The sequence below is a fragment of the Columba livia genome, chromosome 2, assembly GCF_036013475.1.
Source record: "Columba livia isolate bColLiv1 breed racing homer chromosome 2, bColLiv1.pat.W.v2, whole genome shotgun sequence".
NCBI classification, from domain to species: domain Eukaryota; kingdom Metazoa; phylum Chordata; class Aves; order Columbiformes; family Columbidae; genus Columba; species Columba livia.
The window spans coordinates 105,174,091-105,188,322 of record NC_088603.1 but is presented as its reverse complement, the minus strand read 5'-3'; the positions used below and the strand labels follow the sequence as shown (position 1 = coordinate 105,188,322).

General features: G+C 35.8%; 1 protein-coding gene and 1 long non-coding RNA gene across 10 annotated transcripts in view; one reads left to right on the top strand and one right to left on the bottom strand.

Annotated features, from left to right (window-relative positions):
- Positions 1-14,232, bottom strand: part of CDH19 (cadherin 19) — a 110,804-nt gene that overhangs the window by 37,201 nt on the left and 59,371 nt on the right. For 3 of the 9 annotated variants that reach the window (XM_005498713.3, XM_065053063.1, XM_021292033.2), the window contains exons 2-3: positions 5,106-5,332; positions 976-1,270 (exon numbers count right to left, since the gene is read on the bottom strand). The exons of 2 other annotated variants lie outside the window; for them this stretch is intronic. In XM_005498713.3, coding sequence (XP_005498770.2) covers positions 976-1,270; positions 5,106-5,303 — 493 coding nt within the window. In that variant the 5' untranslated portion in view covers positions 5,304-5,332. Of the gene's footprint in view, positions 1-975; positions 1,271-1,541; positions 1,574-5,105; positions 5,333-14,232 lie in introns of those variants that run through there. 4 more of the 9 variants (XM_065053060.1, XM_065053059.1, XM_065053058.1 and 1 more) reach the window with 2 other exon arrangements.
- LOC110361054 (uncharacterized) overlaps positions 12,796-14,232 on the top strand; it is a 116,650-nt gene continuing 115,213 nt past the window's right edge. Inside the window, exon 1 of the long non-coding RNA XR_010470419.1 lies at positions 12,796-13,046. This is a non-coding gene — a long non-coding RNA (uncharacterized LOC110361054). The remainder of the gene's footprint in view (positions 13,047-14,232) is intronic.

The window sequence follows — 14,232 nt, the reverse complement described above, 5'->3', positions numbered from 1 at the left end:
GAAACCCCATCCCTATCTTTGGGGGTAGAAATCATGAGTACCTGTGATGTGAATGTGATTCTTTTCCTGTTACAGTACAATATGATTTGTGCTACACAGGGTATAACAAAGAAATAATGTTTAGTTATTAAGCAGAATCAGAGTAGACTGAAGGTTGTGGTTCAGTACTTTTCAGTTCAACCAAGCTTATATTTCTGTCCTTAAAAGAGTCAACTGAGGTTAGAGGACTTTAAAATCTACATGCATACTACTTTTCTTTCAGATTGGTAGAAGCTTGAAGAACTGAGACGTTGTAACAATAATCATACCCTGAACAATTTTCTGGAGACTAAGGTGCTCTACTCATTGAAAAAGTAGTGAAATCTGTCAGCCCCAAACCTCCTTTGCAGTACTAACTGGTGACAGTACTGTGCCTATTTCAAATGGTCATGTTGTATTTTTTAAACAAGTAACAATTTCAAGGCTGAATCACTTATGGAAAAGACAATAGTCAATTCAAACATATATTAGGCTGGATATTAGAAAGAAATGCTTTACAGAGAGAGTGGTCAGGCATTGGAATGGCCTGCCCAGGGAGGTAGTGGACTCACCGTCCCAGGAGGTTTTTAAACTGAGATTGGACATGGCACTTAGTGCCATGATCTAGTAAAGGGACTAGAGTTGGACCAAGGGTTGGACTCGATGATCTCTGAGGTCTTTTCCAACCCAGTTGATTCTGTGATTCTGTGATATCCAGACTTTATAAAAGAACTCGGATACATGTAAGTACTTAAATATTTAAAGGCAAGGATGATAAGCAGAGGTATTCACAATCTTCAGTTTAAGTATATAGCTTTGCAATTTCAGACCTTGTAAAATAGTTTGTTTCCTTCTCACTGAAAGGCAGTCTATAAAATAAGCTATTAAGATTTTATATTAACATAGATATCTAGAAAAAAAATCAGGAATTAAAGTTTGGTTCACAGCATGTCATACCTTCAGGTGACATCTCTGGAACAGTGGCCACATAAGGTCCATCCAAGAACTGTGGTTCATGATCATTGATATCTCGAACGTTGATAATGAATTCTGATTCAGGTTCAACAGGAAGCTGAGTGCTCCTGTTAATTGCTTGTGCTCTTAGAGTGTAGAAAGGTTTCTTTTCTCGATCCAGCTTTTGCGCTACATAAATTTTGCCGTTATATTCATCAATGACAAAAATGCTTCCAGCTCCCTCCCCAGTCAAAGTGTATTTTATGTTACCATCCTGCTTCTCTAAATCTGATTTCAGCTGCAAGTACAAAACAGAAAAACAAGCCACATTTTTTAAGGAATAAATTTTGGAATATTCACTTTAGGCTTTATTTGTTTTCATTCTACAGTGAACCCTGTCACTAGTGAGCCTTCTTGGATACTAATATTTAAAAGAGGGTACTATCGTATTTTCAGCCAGTCATGGCTCAATTCTAACATATTGATATAACAGACATGTAAATACATGGTAAACCTGAAAAAGATGCTTCAGCCACTTTGAAGTGAAGGGAATGAATGTAAATACCTACTTTAGTTCATTGCTTTATCAGCTCCCATGAGCTTCTGCTGAAAACAAAACAAAGGTCATTAAATTGATCTAATTTTTTTATTATTATGAATGACAAGTGTACTTTGCAAGTTTTATATATATTTTTGTAATCACCAACACTAACTGTAAATATGAGATACAGTGGTGTTCATGTTTCTGTTGAAACATGAAAGAGATGAAAAGCCATTCTGGGTTATAAGACTGTATTATTTATTCTGAAATAAGTTGATAGACATTTTCCATTTCCTTCCAGGATTATCTGCATCCTCCGTTGTCTTGCTAAGATGAACTTATGTATCCTCTGATGAAGCTGAGCCCTGGAGACCATTGAAGTCCAGCTGCACTTGTTCATGCCAACAAAACAGTTTGTTAATGTCAACAATATGTAAGAATACATTTTAATAGCAATAACGGAATTTCTTAACATGCCAAGCATCCACAATTAAATGTTAAGGGAACAGCAATTTCTGTCATATCATTAATTCTCTAATTTTTTCTTTATTTATTTTTGGTTTAGAACAAAAGGTGTCAAAATCGTTATGACCCTGGATAATTACTGAAAAAAAAAAGAATTTATCTCACCTGCTTATCCTATAAAGCAGCAGGTTTTAAATGCAAATAATATGTCAACCTGTTGACTTCAGTAATCTCATTCTTTTTATTCATGCTTATTGAACCTACAGGTCAGTGTAAGTCATGAGGGCACAAAATGGGAAAGAAGTAATGTGGAGAGTAAAGGGCACAGTTTCCTATTGGATCCATTCAAAATATTTTGTAATAACTTCAGAAGTTGCAAAAATATTTTAAACTTTTATTTGGAACAATCATAGAATCATAGAATATTTGGGTTGGAAAAGACCTTCAAAGGTCATCTGGTCTGATGCTCCTGCAAGGAGCAGGGACATCTTCAACTAGATCAAGTTGCTCCAAGCCCCATCCAAACTTACCTTGAATGTTTCCACGGATGGGGCATCTACCACCTCTCTTGGCAATCTGTTCCATTGTTTCACCACCTTCATCGTAAAAGTTTTCTTCCTTATAACTAGTCTAAATCTACCTTCTTCTTGTTTAAAACCATTACCCCTTGTCGTATCGCAACAGGCCCTACTAAAATGTTTGTCCCCATCTTTCTTATAAGCCCCCTTAAATACTGAAGGGCTGCAACAAGGTCTCCTCAGACCCTTCTTCAGGCTGAACAACGCCAAGTCTCTCAGCCTGTCTTCACAGCAGAGGTGTTCCATCCCTCTGATCATTTTTGTGCCCCTCCTCTGGACTGTCTCCAACAGGTCCATGTCTTTATGTACTGAGGACTCCAGAGCTGGACACTGTACTCCAGGTAGGGCCTTAACAGATCTTAGTGGCAACTCCCATAACTTTAGAATATTTTCATAATGCATAGCTTTCTTCATGAGTCAACTGGATAGTTTACTCAGATTGTGACTGGGACATTGCTCTGAGATACAAGGAACAGTTTTGAGTTCCTGCTCTAAGTTCTGACAGAGTATTTTATCCCTAAATTATACAATTAATTCCCCTTGCCAGTACAACAGACAGAATTTTCAAGACCGTGGAGTTTAGAACCATTTAAAATACGAACAATTTAAAGTGAAATATTTTCAACGTAAATAGTTGCGTGCAAAACTTGGGGCAGGTTCACCACTTTAAGTGTGGTCTAGTCACACTCATTTTAACATCACCCAAATTCGGCATCTAGATAAGGGGCACCACCAATTCTTTTTGATCCATAAATCTTAGTTTCCTTGTCATGAACCCCAGGGCATGGGAAAGGTGATGAATAACTAGATCTTCAACCAAAGATGGAGTTCAGATGTGATTACAGAGGACATCAAGCCCTTAGAGACCGGAAGCATGCCTCCAACTAGCTGTTTAGATGGAACATGTGTTGAACCACTTCCCTCAGAATCATATGTGCCCAAAAGATTTTCATGACCTTGACCACATTAAATGAGAGGTCTCTTACAGGTGACATTTTCTCAGAATGTATACTGAAGGTTCTCAGCTCACCTGTTTATTAAGCTAGACACAAAAGAATAAATTGCCTTTCAATTTTAGATGAGAAATGGGAAGAAGAATTATGTACTTGCTTTCATATATCTGCAATTGCAGTCTTGATGGACACATTTCTTTTTCTTAAACATAATAATGGAAAAAAGATTCATGAGTCTATGTTAAATGAAATTTGAAGACTGAGGTCTGAATCTGACTGCAAAAAAAGTATATATGGAATAGTGACTTAAAAACAGAGACCGTCTTCCTTTGTACTTTCATTGACGCAATTTCCTTCAGGGCTTTATTTACTAAAAATTCATATGTTGATCACAGATTGTCACGTCATTTACTGAAAACAAAACATATTCTACTCAAGAAAAAGACACAAGTAAATATGTTTGATTTAGACAGTGGTTAGACTGCAATAAATTAACCATAATCCTCAAGAAAAAAATCCCAGTGGTTTACCTGAGATAAATAGAAAGGCAAGATTACGAATTTATTCTAAATCTATGTGTAAATATATGACATTTTAGTAGTTTCTTTTACTGTTTTCTAGCTATGGGAAAAGTAATAATAATTTAAAAAGTATTATGTCTACACTTGTTCTTTCAGAAGTAAGACATCACACTTCCACAGTAGTTACTTTGAAGGGGCTGTGAAAAAGTAATTAATGAGTTTTGAGCACTTCACCCTTTGGGCCCAATTAAGTTTTAGTGCTAGTTAATTAGCAGTTAAACTTATTTTGGTTCATTTATCTGGGAAGTGACTTAAATAAAAGATAACTAGATCTCAATATTACAATTACTTCTAGCAAACAAAAATAACTAATAAATAATAAGAATAATAAGCAGAGAGAGAATAAAGGGGCAGATAAAGTCTCATTAAGACAATTATCTTAAAGCACATTTTTAAAGGAGGGTGAAAAATAATTGGTCATTGTGCTAAAGCTACGTTAAACTAATGAACCATGCAGATTCCTGTAGCATCTCAGTGGTAACAAGATTTAGTATTAATCTGCTTCATTAAAAATTAATGAAGGGTAAATCAGCTGCTACTTAGTGCAATAGAAAATCATGCTAAATACTGTTTGTAAACTACATTGCACTCAGTATGGATGCTTTGATGCACTGCCAAAAATAGCACAAGCAAATTGCCAGATGTTGATAAATGAGTCCTTAACCTTCATTCAGAAGACAGAAAAGAACTTTTCAGCTTGATACCTTCATCTGCTATGTATGGAACTAGTTTTAGTAGCAGAGTGAATGTACAGTTTCATTGACAGCAGAATTAAGTGATGGAAGGTCCTGGGTACTGACATGACCTCCAGGTGTTGGAGTTGTCTGACTTTGTCAGGTCACAGGAAATAAGAGATGTTTTGCTGCCTAAATACAGCTTGCTGAGCTCCTTTTCCTACCTTTCTTGGTATTTCCAGATCTCTGGAGATGCTTGGTCTTCCAAGTCAAGTTAGTAAACTGCTAATCAGCATGTTATATCTAACCTTGTACCACTCTTGAATCATTACTTATCATACCTGTCCAACATATACAGGTACCACTGAAGTCTGTTCCTCAGTTGCAAAAAGTGGCTCCCACACCCAGGCACGTTTCACCCTTCGAACTGCTGTGAAAGACTGATCTGTGTTTTGAGTGCTGCAGTTTTGTGTGCTTGGAGAGCAAGGCCAAGATTGAACCACCATCAGCATGAGAGATAGCACTGCAGACCAATTCATGCTGAACCCTTCTTTCAATGAATTTTAATCTGAGGAAGAAAAAAGAAAAAGAAAAAAAAAATGACAAAGTATCACCTATGTCTCTTCACTCTTACATATTGATTCTGTGGTAATCTAAGAGAAGATTTGCAGTATTAAAATCTCCCTAAATGGAAACAACTGAAACAAAATCTGCTTTGGTTTAAAATAGAGATTCACTTTAAAACTCTGGCATGAAAGTCAAGAGTTCAACTTTCCTTTATGAATATCCTACATAGGGACCTTCTACACAAAAAAAGAAAAATCATCCTTCAATTAACTAATCTTCCAAATTAAGCTGGATAATTGTGTTGTGTAGCCTAGGAATAATTTGATTGGAATAATTGTATGTTTCTGCTTTGACAGGGCTCATTTTGAGCTGCAGTCACAGAACTGCCTGAAGGGTGAACATCTAGCCCTAGTGGCCATGATGACTGACAGCTGAAACCAAGCAATGCAGATATTTTTTAACCTCTTCTTTCCCTCTTTCCCAATTCAGCAAAATACCTGTAAAATGCCAAAGGTAGTAGGGTATCATGAAGAAGGAGCAAAAATATGCACCTTTCTCCCCCCTGGTCAATAGAAATTGTCTTAACCAATTTTACTACCTCTGACTTCCCTGTATTTAAATAAGCAGACAAAGGGCAAATGCATCTTGAAAGCTGTAGGTTTCATTGGTACAAAGTATTCTTTCAGAAAATGAAGGCTTTGAACAAACTATATGCTATTATTGACTTATCAGTGATTTTTAGTACAATAAATGAAACTCTGGATTTTACATAAGGTGCTACATTCAGTTGAGAATGGCCATCTTCTGTGAGACAAAAAAGAAAATTTTGAAAATTCTTACTGTAAATGTTTCAAGTCTTAAAACCTTACTTTACAATGTCATTAGCTATTCTTTTCAAGGTTTTAGCCTTGAAGAATAACATTTTCTATTCAGCAGCAGTCTGGTTTATGAATTTATCACACACCAGTCAGTTTGTAAAACACATAGGACAAAATATTTGGCTGCATTTATATTGGGCCTGAAAAATACATGAGCTTTTTACCTCTCCAGGATAAGATACAAATTTATGTATTTTAAGATCATGATTTAAATCACAGTTTTATAAACACCCATTCTTATGCAAAAGGAAATACCATAATTGCTTAAAATGACAGGTCATATAAACAACTATTTCTTTCTTTCCAGGAATTTTATAGGTCATTGAATATTATTCTGTTAAAATGTTATCTGTGAATGTATATTTAAGAGAAAAAGATAAAGGAGTTCTAATAGTAAGGCATAAATAATTGTAGTTGTTAGAATGCAGGTTCCAATTTCTTACATTTTTCAGTTTTTGAACTGTAAACCTGTAACGGTGCTAGACAAGATTTGAATGCAAGGAATGCAACCTGGGTACTCTCTCATTTCAGTTTTCTGTGGAAAATTGTTTGTTTTCCTAAGGCTGGAAGAATAATATTTGTGACATGGAAGACAAGGCCAACAAAACTCAACTTGTCTATCAAATAAAGCTTGAGCGAAGCTTAAAAGACCTTGGAATGTCTCTGTGTAAAATGGCTGTATTTAATGCTAAGCAACAATTTGAGAAAACTAATCTTGAAAATGAAAACTAATCTTATTGCAATACATAGCAAAGGACAGACAACTCAAACAACAAAAACTGAATAGTTGAAGAGACCTTTCTGAGGTATCATAAAGAAAATTATTTCAATCACTCCTTAAATGAAGAGACAGGTGTTCCATCTGGGCCATAGCAAATGCTTCTGCCTATCCCTTATCTGGTGTTTTGGCCGCTTCTTCTGATGCTGCCCACCTTGGTCAACAAAGTATTTCAGGCTTGTGGGCAGTATTTCATGCAGAGTGGATGCAAAACAGATACTCACTATCAAACTCATCTGACAAACACCACGTATATACAGCAACATATCACAGAGTCACAGAATGTTAGGGATTGGAAGGGATCTCGAAAGATCATCTAGTCCAATCCCCCTGCTGGAGCAGGAACACCTAGATGAGGTTACACAGGAATGTGTCCAGGCAGGTTTTGAATGTCTCCAGAGAAGGAGTCTCCACAACCTCCCTGGGCAGTCTGTTCCAGTGTTCTGTTACTCTCACTGAGAAGAAGATTCTTCTCATATATAAGTGGAACTTCCTGTGTTCCAGTTTGCGCCCATTGCCCGTTGCCCTATCACTGGTTGTCACTGAGAAGAGCCTGGGTCCACCCACGTGACACTCACCCTTTACATATTCATAAACATTAATGAGGTCACCCCTCAGTTTCCTCTTCTCCAAGCTAAAGTACCCAGCTCCCTCAGTCTTTCCTCATAAGGGAGATGTTCCACTCCCTTAATCATCTTTGTTGCCCTGCACTGGACTCTCTCCAGCAGTTCCCTGTCCTTCTTGAACTGAGGGGCCCACAACTGGATACAATATTCCAGGTGTGGTCTCACCAGGGCAGAGTAGAGGGGGAGGAGAACCTCTTTCAACCTACTAACCACCTCCCTTCTAATACACCCTAGGATGCCATTGGCCTTCCTGGCCGCAAGGGCACAGTGCTGGCTCATGGTCATCCTGCTGTCCATGAGGAACCCCACGTCCCTTTCCCCTACGTAGTGAGTACAGAATATGGCTGTGCTGGCCTACTGTTGGCCACCTTTTAGCAATGCCCTCAGCAGTTAGACATCAGCAGTGAACAGCTTAAGGAGCATAATTAGTATTTTGGTCCATTTCAGTGTGTCCTCTTTATGATTTATGTTAATAGCCTATGATACATGTATTCAAGCTTCACATCTTGGACAAATTGGTGGGAAACAAACATTTTCAGATTTTGACATGTTACACATTGTTCTGTGTATAGAAAGACTTTAACTTGAAAATACAGAAGGCAGTCAAATTATTGTAAAAAAACATTGTGCTATGTAATGGAATTGAGAGCTCTATGTATTTCTGGTTTTTGCTTCTCTGCTATATCAGACATACTGTATTTGCCTTTACTGTCAGGACCTTTCAAAGCATATTTGCTTCCAACATCTTCCTACTCATTTGGCATTGAGATACTGCCTTCAGCCTCTGGCCAGCACATGTTGCCATTTTTTATAAATCCCATTTTTCCCTTGCGAAACAATCACCTTCATTCTGTTTAACAGACTGTAACTCACTCTCAGAAGAAGCTCTTGTAGAATACCCAGAAATTAATTCATTATTCCCTCGATTTCTAGTCTTCCCTTAAAAAATAAAATAAAATAAAATAAAAAAATCTAAATTTCTGTGTTGCATGCTTAAAGGAAAAAAAAAAAAAAGTGCTGGCAGTGTTTAGGGTGATTCTGTACTGAGATCGCTGCCTATCACAGTGACTAGCATTGTCTCATTATTCCCTTGTACTCCTCTGTCTTTCCCTATCCAACAGTTGTCTCTTGATTTGCACTCAATTTGTAAGGTCTTTGTAAATGAAATGACTCTATTCTGTGTTATAACTATAATATGTAGCAGAAGGGAAGATTAGTAAAAGCACAGAGTTTTATGTGCTGTAGTAATACGCACAAATAGATAACTTTTAATAGCATAATCTCACTGAAAAATAAAAAGATAAATATGTTTTTCAGAGATGAGCAAATGAGCTGCCACTAATAACTTCCCAAGAGAATCAGAGAAATGGAGACTTTTGTTCTGCTACTGTCCTATTCTTCAGGAAGTACATCTCCGCTCTCTCTCACATTGAATTACAATAGTAAAGACCAATACTTAGAAGAGAGTAATGAGAATATCAATTGCAGCTGTAATAAGCAGGCTACAGTTTTTAAAGCAGTATCTTCCTTTTATACCTAATGAAAATCACAGGCTTCTGGTAGACGAGGAACAGATTTACCTTCCTGGCACAAAGTTTCAGAATCCTGTTAGGTTTGTTCTAGAACTATCACCAACTCACAATTCAAAATGGGACATTAGTTTTAGGTGTGCTGCTAGACTGACTTGGTTCTGAATTCCCTTTGTTTTAATAATAGTAATTTATTTTAAATTCTGACCATGTGCTTACATTGCAAAATAATACCTGTTACTGCATAGAATTGCAAGAATAACAATAGGAATAACAAGAGGTTTAAAAAATACAGCCTCTAGGATGTAGCGAAGTTATATATTTGTTAGTGGGGAAAAAAAAAAAGAGTAAGGGCAGACAAAACAACAGTGTTCTGAAGCATTAAAAAAAATGGCACACAACAGATTACAGTGAAGGTGGGGATAAATTCTGTTCCTGTTCTGTTAGCTGAGGAATAAGTGAAAACAGCTAAATTTTGTAACCAAACCCCACAATGATATAAGTAAAGCCTTTTAATTACTGGAACATGATAACAAGGGGCATGGTAGATACTCCTTAACTAGAGACCATTAGGACCACCTCATATGTGTACTTAATCCTACTTTATAGCAGGATTTTGAAACAGTGACTCATGAGAAAAATAAAACTCTCCGTCCTTGAATGTACTGAGCAGAAACAAAAATGCCAGACTGAAAGACATTAAATTTGTGGAATTTGATGTTATGTTTACTTGTTTTAATAACGTCAGGCAAACTACAACAATAAAGTGGAAAAATTCATGTAAGCCAATCTAGTTCATTAAAATGCAACTTCTGAAACACATTTCTTATCTCAAGCAGAGGCCTAACATAATGTTTCAGTTGCAAGTCCTATTTTGTGCATCAGCCTTATTATGATTACAGTGAAATTTATCTCTCTCATATGTTGCTATCTTTAATCTTCAATTAATAGGATAAAGAAGGGTATTTGTTACTAACACTTACAGATTACTGTTTTAGAAAACACGTGAGTGTATAGAAACCTTCATAGTTTCAACTATGCATTTGTTCATTTGTACTGTGTCCACTGGCTATTTGTCCTAGTTACACTTCATGCGGCTAATTACTGAGTGTATTATAATGCTGCTTCTCTATTCTCCTTCCAGAATTGACTGTATATGGGCTTATTTTCATTGATCAGTCTAGATATCACACAATGTGGTAGATACCTAGGCTATATTACTTCTAGAATTCCCAAAGAATTAATCATATGTATCAACTAGTTTAACTTATGCTTTTTTTCTTTTTCGTTTGTATAGAACAATGACAAAATCTTCCAGAGTGTGCAAAGTAGTGAAGTTAATCCTATTCTTGCTGCTTCTTGCCGTTGTTGAATTTCACATAGAGGCAGATAATATTTTTAACAGTTTTGGTATGTTCAAAACTCTTAATTACCATTTTAATTGATTTTTAGCTGTGATTTGATCATTTGTAACCAGTGCCAAGATATTTTTAATGTGAGTTTTCCATTCTTCGTGTATTTTTAGTATGTTATTTGGAGACCCTAGAAAAGGGCATACTAAACCCCTAAGGGATAAATACAGCATATTTAGCTCCAGCTATGCTGGTTTTACCCTCTAGTTCCATTGAAAACTATCATCAAAGACTGGCACAGGAGAAGTCACTATTGTGACAGTAACATTTAACTGAATTGATAAAAAGCAACAGTGGGAAGAAAGGACTACAATTTGAAAAAAAAAAATTACTGAATATCTCAATTTTCATGTGCCACACATATATATTGTGTGATTGATTGATTGATAGATTGGTTGGTTTTTGTGAATTAATAAATTTGATACCACTTCTGCTGTATGTAACTTTTTGTATAAAGCCTCTCAGTTTATGTTTTTCTGTTTGATTTATTTTCTTTATGATTAGTGCAGTGTTTAACATTGTTTTAATTTTAACTGTTATTTGTATTGAATTTAAATATTTAAATTTAGTGTTCTTTGACTTCCTGGTCTTTCACATATTTTTTTGGTTTTTAATAAATTTGGACTGCTACATCTAACAAGTATGCTGAATTTAATTATGCTGTGGCTATCAGAAGTAACATCTAAAATGTAATAATGTCTTCAGTAAATTTATTAGAGCTATGTCAACAACAATCTTGCTATGCTGTTGTACAACTAGCTATTTTAGAAGCTACACTTAACCTTGAGAAGTCTTTTATTTTCTGTACGTCTTGATGTGACATTTGACCAAATTATATTCATTGGTAGTGCATATTAACATAGCACAGCTGTGTGTGTCACCACTAGTCACCCAACACTTCACTTACATAGAGAACAACTACTTAGATATTATGAATTCGATATAAATTTCACTTCCTTCTAATTGGTACATTATTTTCTTCAATTTGTAAATATGCCACTGCACCATTAGGGAAGGCCTTCAAACAATTACACAGAATTGCCAGAGTAATTGTATGTCAGCTACACATGGACAAAATAGCTTTAAAGAAATGAATTTCTAAGTTGATTAGTGACTTTAAGCCTGCAGATTTTAATCAGTGTAGAGCTAACTGACTAGAAATATTGCAATTCCTATTTTTTTCTTGGTATACCGATTATCTTTCCAGGTAGTGCATTAACATGTGTTACCTGACCCCAGTATTTTCCTAGAATATCTGTGACACTCTAAAAAAAGCCCAAATGTCATTTCAGATGACAAAAATCTGAGTCTTCAAAGTATAACAAGCAGTAGCCAGAAGTCTGTCCGCATTAGAGATTGAAAACCTCTTTTGCAGTACCAAATTGTGATATTTATTTCTTCAAATCCTATGTCTCCCATTAAAAACCTTTAGGAACTGTAGGGAAATGTAAGAACATTTGTTTTAAACAAGGGGAAAGGGGCCAAAAGTGAAGGCTGAGATTTCCTGCAGTGACTGAAGAAAACAAGCAGTAGAACTGCTCCCTGTTCAGTCTTCAAGTCAAAGGAGAAAGTATAGAAGATGGGGTGATATTTTATGTTTTACAACACACATCACAGTATCTTAGGTCATTTTTATTCCCTTAGTGGAGTTATATTAATCACCAAAAGACATGAGTAAGCCAACATGGAGAAAGAGCCTTTTTCTGAATAAAAGCCAGTGACTATAGGTGCTATTGTTAGAACTTTGTCATATAAAACCAATTGCACAATACCTGTTTCCTAACTGAGATGAGATAGACAGTCTCTTGCCTTTTTCAACCCTGTTCCACTAGTGCTTTTAGAACTGAGCAACTAGTTAGTGATATGCAGTTTGCTGGAGATATATGCATCTGGGACCAGCTCTATATTTCTGGATCTGGTTCAGCATTCTTATGTTTGACAGTTGCCACTTCTGTGACTCTATGGACAAAGATTCTTATGATTTTCGAAACATTAAATCATTTTTTCACTCACTGTTATCAATCATAATACACAGAAGTGAAAGTGCATCTTCAAACGCTTCAGTCATGCCTGAGGCAGAAGGAGAAATTCCTTTGAGCTCCTTTAAAAATGCTATGGTAAAGATGGGGCACACCATTCTGATCAAATTAATAGAATGTGTGGGGAAGGATAAACTTGTGATGGGAAGGGCTCTGCCAGACCTCTTTCATTCTGCAGCGATGACCTTTGCAAGCACTGATTAAGGTAAACACCACATATGGGTGGAGCCAAAGGCAATCTGATATTACTGTGAACTTTCCATGCGAGTGGTTGTGTTGCTCTTTTTCAGCTGCAACCAAGACAATATTAAAATTAAATCTGGAACATCGGAAAATAAGAAAGAATAATTGAAGGTGTCTTTTGGAGTCTACTGAAATTCCTCAAAGGGACCAGCAGGTATCACCAAAACCATCACACTGACACACACACAGAACTCCGGCAGATTCCCAGAGGTAATTAAGCCTTTAGGATTTCTCTCAGGTTGGTTGTTATCTTGTCTTCTTTTGGAAGCATAGCTTTTCACCATGTTATTAACTGAAGAGTATAAAGAGTATAAATTGTTTAGTTAGTAGTTTCATAGACAAGAGAAAGGTATTTCTACTTCCTTTTCTTGCAAGGAAGTAAAAGAAAAATGAATTAGGAATATCTGTGTCTCTTGTCTAAGCACTGGTAAATTAATTATTATATTTAGTTCTTTTTCACAAGCTATTCTACCATACATCTACATGCTACTTCAGTCCAGATGCTTCCTAGCTAAAGATAAATGGAAATGCTTACATTAGGACTTAAAAAAAAAAAAAAAAAAATCATTTTCTGCAGTCATTCAATAGCTTCAGTGATTTTATTCTGATGAATAAATCAATTTAGATTCAGTTATGCCAGTAGTTGTGGAACACTGCAGTCTCTATACTAAAAATAAGTAAATGTTTAGTTTTAATTGTACCTTTCTTTCACTATGACTATTATTTATTTTTAAGATATTTTGCACTATAGAAAATTATGACTAAACCCATGTCTTTTAGCATAAATATTTTGCTGATTAAAAAGACTAACACATGTACACAGCAAAAACAGGAATTCTTGCCTTCTGGCATTTGCTTTTTATTGTAGACAAGTAGCAAATCCAATTACAAGATGTTTGATTCACTGGGCAAATCCTACTGGAACATTTTCGGCTCTGCAGGATATCACTTGGTACTAAAGAACCACTTGTCAGCATAACGATGTAAAGGACCACATTCTGTGATTCACACTTGAATCTGTTTGCCAAATGATTTTCAGGAAGGCACTTCATGAAATGCTCCAAAACTCTCTTTAGGATTTATGTTCCTTTCTCTGCTTTCATTCATAATTATTCTTTGCATACATTAAAACTAGTTGCACAATGAATTCACCTTTCCCATGGTTTTCGAGGAGATTTAATTCCTCCAAACATGAAATGCTCAAAGATAAAAAGAAGCTTCAACATTTCGGTTAAGCGGATGGTTTTTGCTGTAATATGACTTATTGTTAAACTGGTGGATTTGGTTTTAGAGTCAATTATCCACATAAAATTAGGTAAATTGTAAACGCCCTTAAATGAAATCATTCAGTCTATATCAATGGGAAGCTGGACTAAAATCAGATTTAAAAATTCAT